The sequence below is a fragment of the Bidens hawaiensis genome, unplaced genomic scaffold (genome assembly GCF_021521415.1).
Source record: "Bidens hawaiensis isolate Kalapana, Puna unplaced genomic scaffold, B.hawaiensis_p1.1 tig00013876_1, whole genome shotgun sequence".
NCBI lineage: Eukaryota > Viridiplantae > Streptophyta > Magnoliopsida > Asterales > Asteraceae > Bidens > Bidens hawaiensis.
Genome location: NW_027492189.1, coordinates 283,002 through 291,837, shown reverse-complemented (window position 1 = coordinate 291,837; position 8,836 = coordinate 283,002). Strand labels below are relative to the sequence as shown.

General features: G+C 35.3%; 1 protein-coding gene across 2 annotated transcripts; it reads right to left on the bottom strand.

The window, feature by feature from the left end:
* Positions 1-1,533: 1,533 nt before the first annotated feature.
* LOC143545254 (uncharacterized) lies at positions 1,534-3,103 on the bottom strand. 2 transcript variants are annotated; one of them, XM_077037171.1, is made up of 6 exons: positions 3,036-3,103; positions 2,860-2,944; positions 2,319-2,432; positions 2,105-2,183; positions 1,846-2,008; positions 1,534-1,754 (listed from the first exon to the last, which is right to left on the bottom strand). In XM_077037171.1, the coding sequence occupies exons 1-6, from the start codon at positions 3,062-3,064 to the stop codon at positions 1,676-1,678; spliced, it is 549 nt and encodes a 182-aa protein (XP_076893286.1). In that variant the 5' UTR covers positions 3,065-3,103; the 3' UTR covers positions 1,534-1,675. The 2 variants fall into 2 exon arrangements, with proteins under 2 accessions (XP_076893286.1, XP_076893285.1); XM_077037170.1 differs by having other exon boundaries at positions 1,846-2,023; positions 2,117-2,183.
* Positions 3,104-8,836: the final 5,733 nt, after the last annotated feature.

The window sequence follows — 8,836 nt, the reverse complement described above, 5'->3', positions numbered from 1 at the left end:
ACCAGCCGGGAATCGAATATGGGTGGTTTGTATACCATGGCATGGTACTATTCTACGACTAGACAACTAGTGCCTTACGCTACATTCTTTATAATATGTTTTTAAGATCGAGGTGCAAACGTAATGACTAAAGGCTTTGATCGAACCCAACAACAGATTATTTGAAGCAAGAACCAAGGAACTTGCACATTTTAAATCGTGATCATTTTGTATCTAATTTTAAGATTTATTTATTTTGATTTAGGAATAAAATATGAGATCCAATTTATTATACATTACATGTCAAGTTGTAGGCTTGTAGCATGATTATCTAATACTTGAAGTTTAGATTCTAATTAACCATGATTAATTTAACTGGAATTTCCTCCTCAAATGATTGTCTAATAATTCTAATACTCGTGTGTCTTTGAGGTCAGATAAATGGAAATGCTTTACTGGATTGAGTGATATCTAAGGTTTAGATTAATTTGGTTAATTTGTAGCTTTGCATATATATGTTATTCTGTAAGGTGACTTCAGTTGTGATCAGATGCTTTGATTTGGCATTTTGGCTAATGTAAGATTGAAGTTCAAACCCGATAAGAAAATACATATGCAACTCTTCCCAACTTTGAAGTTAAAACTTAAGTCGTTTATTCTCTTTTAAATCGTAACTGGTGTGACTCGCATTGTAACGTATTAATGTGACGTTCCACTTCGTCATCTAATTCATTTCGTCCAACAATACGATCCCATTATCAGAAGCATACATATATATATATACACAAAGGGTACCGCTTGAATTGTCCTAAAGTTCCTAGTCGAATCATATAGCCAACTTGTTTTGAACCAAAAGTAGTACCGCTTGAATTCCCACCAGAATTGAAGCTAGATATAGTTACAATAGCCGTCAGTAATATTGCAACGACTGCCACGTACGAGTCAGAATTCAAACCAAGTGTCACAAAAAATGTTAAAATAAAAACCGAAAATAATAATCTCTAAAGACTTACAAGATTGACCTCAACAACATGTTATGTGAAACAAGATCCGGCGAATTTAAACATTTTAAATCGTTATAACTTATTTTAGGATTTACTTCTTTGTTACTTTAGATTAAAGCCTCTCGAATTCATTGAGCAAGTTGACCCATTAGTTAGTCAAAGGTGGAACACAAAAAAGTGGCGTTTCTAACACAAGTCATTGCCATTCGACCAATGAAGTTGACCCATTAGTTAGTCAAAGGTCTATGTGTTTTATGTGCATAGATTTCATATGTCAAACTTATAGTTTCCATTTGTTGTATACCAGAAATTAATGCTAGCTATAGAGAACATCTATACAATAACATAAGAGACCGAAACAGAGAACCATCAACCACCAATTTTGCTTAAATATGCAATGGAAACCACCAAAGCTCAGAAGTGTAAAAAAAACAAAACAAAGCTCAGAAGTGCCATATTTTGACAACTTGAACTTCAGTTAGACCTGACGGACCCAACCATCAGCAAGGCTTGTCATCCGAGGAACTCGATATTAGTACGGAGTCAAATACATTAAGCAGAACATGCATCGATACAGAAACATCCGTTTTTAGAAAATCTAAAGGGGGCAATGATACAGAAGCATTCGTTTTTAGAAGATCTAAAAGGGGCATTGATACAGAACCATACATTCTAAGACGTGACACACGCAACTAGACGATGAACGTACAACGGTCGGCGTTGATAACCCTTTCGTAGCCGGCAATAAGGGATCTGGCATTGTCCCTCTCGCTGCAAAACAAAATTTGAAGTTGATTTGAGTATTAAAGAAATAATAAGATGCGTGAGAAAAGACTTCTTTTAACAGAAAAAAGAGACATACTATTTCCAGCCAGTGGGCAAATAATGACGGTAGTAGCTACAAGCCACGTCAATCCTAGTCTCGCAGCATGACAAATGATGTTCATCAAGGCCTCCATTGGGCCAGCCAGGTCGGTCCATGATGCCAACTGCTTCCTTAATCCAGTCATACACAGTAATTGGAAGTACAGGATGAATCACTGCACAGATATGCGTTAGAAATTAGAAATTATATTTGGAATTGCATGCAGCAAGCAATATGTTTATTTACAATCCAAAAGATTGGAGATTACCTTCGGTATCAATGTTATTCACCTTGGCACGAGAACGGAGAGCGCCTATCTTAGCAGTTAACTTGTCCTGTAATCAATCAGGCGAATTATAGCATTAATTAATTGATTAATTTGATGAAGGAAGTAAGTATACCTACCTACTAAATCGTCAGAAATTAAAATACTTGAAAATGTATTAAATATATAGTGTGAATAATCTTACGTGCTTCTTGTTTGTGGGTGAGATCTTTGGCTTACTAGCAGCAGCCTTCTTCCTGTTCACCTTGAGATGAGTTCGGGGAGGTGAAAGACGCATATTGGCGAACTTTTCCTGTACCTGAGAAAGAATATATGATTAGGGATGTAAACGAGTTCGTTTAGCATTAAACTTGTTCCCGAACCAGAAAATCTTGTCTGTTTTTCGTTCGTTAAGGAATTGAACTTGTTCCAAGAACGCAAACGAACTTGTACTATTTAAGTTTTTAATTTTGTTTGTGCTCGTTAAACAAACAAAACTTCTTGTTCATTAACTAAACCGCCAAACGTTTACAGCCCCCCTAGTTATGATGAACAATATATAATTAATAGAAAGAAACACATATCTTCTGTTAATTATTATTATTATAACCCTAGCTAGCTAAGGTATGCTTAAACCCTAACAAGAGACAATAAAATATATAATTATATATGCATAATATATAAGCTGAAACAATAATAATAATAATAATAATAATAATAATAATAATAATAAAAAGTGTTGTTACAGCAACGTGTTCATCATCATCAGAGGAGGAGTCGTCATGAACGGGCTTGGATTTGGACGGCGGCAGAAGGCCTCTTCGGTAGGCGCTGAAGAACAAAAATTAGTAAGCAGCAAAATCAATCAAACAATCAATCGATTGCGTGAGTGTGTGTGTGCTTGGATCATCGATCTACTTACTCTAGGTACTTGAGAACCTTACGAGCCATGCCGATGATGATCAAGTCAAGATATTTACGAAAGAGAGATGATAATAATAATAATAATTAGGTTAAAAAGGAGGTGGGTATTTATTTATTTATAACAAGATCAAACTTTCTTTGTGTTATAGCCCTTCCACTTTTCTATTCTTATCACTTCACCCCCCTGGACTTTCACAATTCAATATTTTATTGTTTCATAATCAAATACAACTCTTTCCTGACATGAAAACACCGGGGTTTTTATTGATTTTTATAAGTTATAGTACCGTAACAAACGTTTCCAAAACAAACCGAATTCACGTCGACTTGCCGTCGCAACACATGGAACCGACATCGCTTGGGTTTGACCGACTCACCGACACAACACTTGGGAATGAAACGACTGGGTTTCACAGATCGAATAAACGTCGTTTTAAATATAATGATTTTTATATGTTAATTTGACGAATTTATTTTTTTGGATTTTAATACCGACGTTGGTTATAAGGTAATTGAAACTAACCGAATTCGCATCGATTTGTCATCGTAACACTAAAGTTTTCCAACGCACAGGTTTTGCCAGCTCACACCCGCAACACCGAGGACACAATGCTTGTGTTTTACCGACCGAACAGACGTTGTATTAAATATATTGTTTTTTATATATTAATTTGATGAATTTATTTTTGGGTTTTAACGATTGGATTTTGTCAACGTTGTTTATACCATAATAAACGTAGCACTTGATCGAATTCGCGTTGATCTGCCATCATAACGCTCGGGTTTTACCAACCAACTGCCCAGACACGTTGCGGCAAGTAAAATTATAGTTCGTGATATATAAACCGTTCATATAATTTAAATTCATATATTTTAGGTGTGCTTTTGTAATTACTTTTATTAAATACAAATCTTCTGATATTTATTTTGTTACAAAGAGACCATATTATTAAATATGAAAAGGTTGAACTTAATTAAAATCTTGCTTGTTTAATTGACGTCCCTCTATTTGAATAATTATGAAAAAAAGGTTATAAGCAGGAAATGATATAATTAACCTAAGAAATGAATTAGGTATGAAACGCTAGTATTATTAAGTGACATTTTCCTTACAATAATAATATAACTTGACCTTTAATTAGCCTTTTCGTTAAAAACTTGTTATCATTGTTTTGTAATAAATTTGCAATACCATATATATAATATAATTAAAATTAATTTGAAGTATCTTATTAGCTTTGTGTCGTCAAAAATGTACTCAAAATAAACTTTGTATTTCTTCGAGATCAGTCGTACAACCCCAAACAAATATGTTCTTCGCAACATATCTAATAACAAGGAAACTACGATTGTGATTATAACAAGACTAGCTCAAAAGATCAACAACAATCAAAAAGATTTATTTCAGAGCACGCACGATAAAACATTGAAACCCTTAACGTGAATCATATAAAATATCTAAAAAGTGAACAAAGATAATCGAATGAAAAGACTAAGTGTGTTTGATTCATCAGAATGAGACATCTGAATCAGTCGAAAAACCTCTTAGGCTCTTCCTCATTAAAGTTCAATAACCTCTTACCCATTAAGATTCAAAATAGACGGCACATTAAATATACAAGACAAACACATAAAACAAATATATACCAAAAATGTAATTACTTACCGAATTATTATATTGTAATAATATGCTGTTTGTAGGGACACAAATTGATTTAACTAACCTTAACCTTAACCTTGACCTTTTTAAGGAGACATCGGTCGTAAAAGTAGAAAGAAAAAGACAAAACTTTTAAGGAAGATTACAAATCTACCCCTTGTGTAATGTCCCTACAAAGTAGAGGTGCACAAATCGGTTTTTTTAAAAAAACCGGTTCGGTTAATAACCGGACCGGTTTTTCTTGGCCTGGAAAAAAACCGGTTTTTAAATAACCGGACCGGTTTATTAACCGGTTTTTTTGGTGCAAAACTCGGACCGGTCTAACCGGTTAGGACCGGTTTAGAAACCCTTAAAATATTATGAATTAATAGGTCCCATTTCTCATTCTTATCTCTATTTTTGTTTATAATTCAATTCTCTTTATTCCATATGTAATCTTAACTACTATCTGTCTTCATATTTTTTTTGATCTAAAATTAATTTGTAAATTTTTAATATATAACTTCTTTGACTATCTAATACTAATAATATTATTTTTGAGTGTTGGGTTAATTGGGCCAGGTTAGCCCGACATGGATGAAAAGACACCCATAGAGCGATAAGGCAAAAGGAATCTAAAGTGGGAGAAAAACAAAGATCTTAAATGTGTTCAGATTCCCAAAATAACCCATTAAATTTGTACTGAGCCGACACTTTGATAATATAAACGAAGGAATTTTTCAACCAATCAAAACTTGACAATTGGAAAGTTTCCGACATTTCCGACGAGGTTTTAAAAAATATCGGGGTTTCGTCCATATTTCAAAGTTAAATCATTTTGTAAAAAGCAGTCTCTTCAGACGGTTTTTTGATGTTTTTTATCTGGTCCGTTCAAATTCATATTATTCCTAATTCATCTTCTTCATCTTCATCTTTTTCATGCTACAATTGAACAAATGACGTACTCAAATGGCAATATGTATCCTAAGACTTAATGCTGGTATCTAATATATGAAACCTCTTATCTTCATAAATAGAACATGCAAATTTGAACTCAAATCACAGTTGGACAGAATATAAGAAATAGTTCTAATTAATTAGCAAGGCAAAGCTAAAATTTAAAAAGTATGACAAAGTTTGATCAGTGTCTATGCCTGACTAGAATTTTGTTTGGCCTGTTTCCTTTCAGCCTGATTTTGTTAATTTTACTAGTATGATACACTGGAGATAGAACACATGAAGGTTTGAAGTATAATGCTATGTAGCTGTAATAATATCACTTTCACTGCTCTTCCCCTCAATGTTAATCACAGGGACTCTTAACTTCATTAGAGACCTTGTTAGCAGATAATTTGATTGATTGGAGGTTGACTAGAGGGTCCGTTGAACCACATGGTTCCGCTAATGCTATAAGGTAAAATGTGTAATACTAGTATACGATGGTGGGAAAATGATATTACGTAACTTGAAGAAACAAGCTAGTGATAAATGTAAAGAGTTTCACCTTTGGCTCTAAGAGCATCACAAAACATAGACGCCATGTACCTTCAGGCTCCATTCAGCCAATCCCCCAGATATTTTCCCCTCTCACACGCTCTACCCTTTCTCTCGTCAGAGTCAGACATCATAGACTTTCATCTTGAGAAAAAAGTGTCGCACTTCGGCTCTCTCCTCCATGTCAGCAACACCTTAACGACGTCAATTTTGTATGGCCTGAAAGCAAGAATGTCGTTGATTTCGTTCATGCTACCTCACACAATTACTTTGCCTACAATCATACATTTGCACGGAATTTTCTTTCATCAATGGCGGGCAATCACTAATCAAAAGTCAAGGAACCATGACTACTTAAAAATCAACAAAAATCTGAAAACACATAAAATTTAGAGCCCTGCTTCTTAGATCAACAATCACTGATCATCAAAATATCCAAAAGGATATCAATCAAAATATGACCAGCTTATTACCATAATGTCCAAATTTTAATACTACTGTCCTAGTAAATTCACAGAACATCAAAGCATCAAATTCATTATAAAAAACTTATAACATTCAACAGTACAGTTTGTAAATCAATGTTCATCAAGTTCCATCAAACAGAATTAACTCCATAGCTCACAATACATAATTAAAACTGAAATAATTCAAGGATTACCTGTTTCAAAGCTTAACACGTTGAATGTTCGGCCCGCCTTTACAGTAATGGAGACAACCCTATTTTTAGGAAGTTTTATCGCCGGTACGTGGGAAAGACATCAGGAGAAAAGGCCCACACCAAACGACCATATATTAACTCCAAATATCCAATCATGTTTATTTTTTAAGTATTGTTGTATTCTAAAACTTATTGTTCACCATTAATTATCCAATACTTGTTAAAAGAGTAAATTGAGCATAACAAACCTCTTTGTTAATTTATCCCTCTTCGGCCTTCGCGTTGTATTACTAAAGTTATATAAAGCAACTCAATATAAACAAAGATCACTTAAATAGGCCACGTATTAGCTGATCTAATTAAAACGGGAATAAATATTCACCAGTTTAGCATTACCTTTGTTAATTACAAATAACTCAACTCAACTAAATTGAGCAGGCAAATAAAAACAGTTAAACTGTTTGGTTAATTTGGTTTAAATCCTTCTTACCACAAAAAGGTAGGTTAACAAGTTCAAAGCTAAATAGTGAGAACCATAATATATTCATCAACGGTGGTTTGAAATCCTGACTGCACAAAACCACAACTAAGCCCAATTGCGCGACTAGATTTCAAGAACTGCTATCATCTCCTGCAATAGAGTCCAACAACAAATACCGTCAAATTACAATTATAAAAAATGTGTATTTTGTAGGAAGTGATAATACTTTTCAAACTAGCAATAGAGTCGAAAATGCTCTAACCTTTTGGGGGTCTTAAGGGGGTATGCGATCTCTTTCACGAACTTGGGCATATTTTTCTTTGCTTCTTCCCTATTCGTTTCTGTTTGGAAACGTAGTTTCACATTACCTTTAAATCTATCATTCGCATCCATAAGGAATTGTATACTACAATAACAATTGCGACATGCAGCCTCGATCAACTCATAGTACTGTTTAAAGCTCACGCGCGTTTCTTTTGGGCAGTTGAGTGTCATTCTAAACTCTCCATGGTCGTATACGTGTTTGTGACAGTTCATCCCCATATATTTGCAAACGTTGACCATTTCACCATATATCTCGTGTGTGTGTGGCTTCAAAATTTCATTGGTTTCTTCTTCCAGTTTCATCTTTGTTAATTGTATTTAGTTAGGGTTTTAGCCCATTTGGTTAGATAGAGCCCATGGGCCTTTTATGGGCTGTTAGCTAGGGTTTAGTTGTGTATATATAGGTGTAGTGGCTTATGTATTAGACACACCTTCAAGTAATAAACATTACTTTCACTACAACCATCTTCTTTACATGGTATCAGAGCTACGGCTCTCGATCCAAACCCTAGCCGCGATCTGACCCGAACCTGAGTCTGACCAGCCGTCACCAGCAGCCTTCAGATCTGAAACAAGCTCCTGCCTTGTTGTTCTGTCCGAGCACTGTTCACGCGAGCCTGTTCACCGGTACTGTTCATCGCCGGAAAACACTGTTCACTACCGGGAACTACTCTTCACTGACGAGCACTGTTCACGCGAAATCACTGTTCACCGGTACTGTTCATGCCGGAAAAACACTGTTCACGCCGGAAAACACTGTTCACTGCCGGGATTAACTGTTCACGAAGAGTAACTGTTTACGCCGGAATCTGTTCCTGCCCTCCACCCGCACTTGTTACTGTTCACAGTCAATTTTCAGTTTCGTGTATCACTATGGGCGAAAATACATACATGTATACATTTACTAAAGAGGAGCATGATCTTATTCAACGGTTTCTTACCTCCCAGTTGCCTCATCCTCAAACCAGCTCGGCACATTCAGGTAAACCTTCTAGCCTTGACTTATCATGGGTGATTGATTCTGGAGCCACACATCACATGACTGGGAATCGGGGTATTTTTTCTAGTCTTCAAAATGTTTCCCATGCACCAGTACGTCTTGCCGATGGATCTTCATGTCCCGTTCTCGGCATAGGATCCATCAGTAACTCGGAAAACCTAAAACTGTCTTCTATCCTATTTGTTCCTAAATTTCCTACC

Coding starts and splice junctions, on each gene's coding strand:
- LOC143545254 (XM_077037170.1), bottom strand. CDS start 3,064: ATGGCTCGTAAGGTTCTCAAGTACCTAGA. Junction 2,184..2,318: donor CACCCACAAACAAGAAGCAC/GTAAGATTATTC, acceptor GATTGATTACAG/GACAAGTTAACTGCTAAGAT. Junction 1,755..1,845: donor TTGCCCACTGGCTGGAAATA/GTATGTCTCTTT, acceptor TTTGTTTTGCAG/CGAGAGGGACAATGCCAGAT.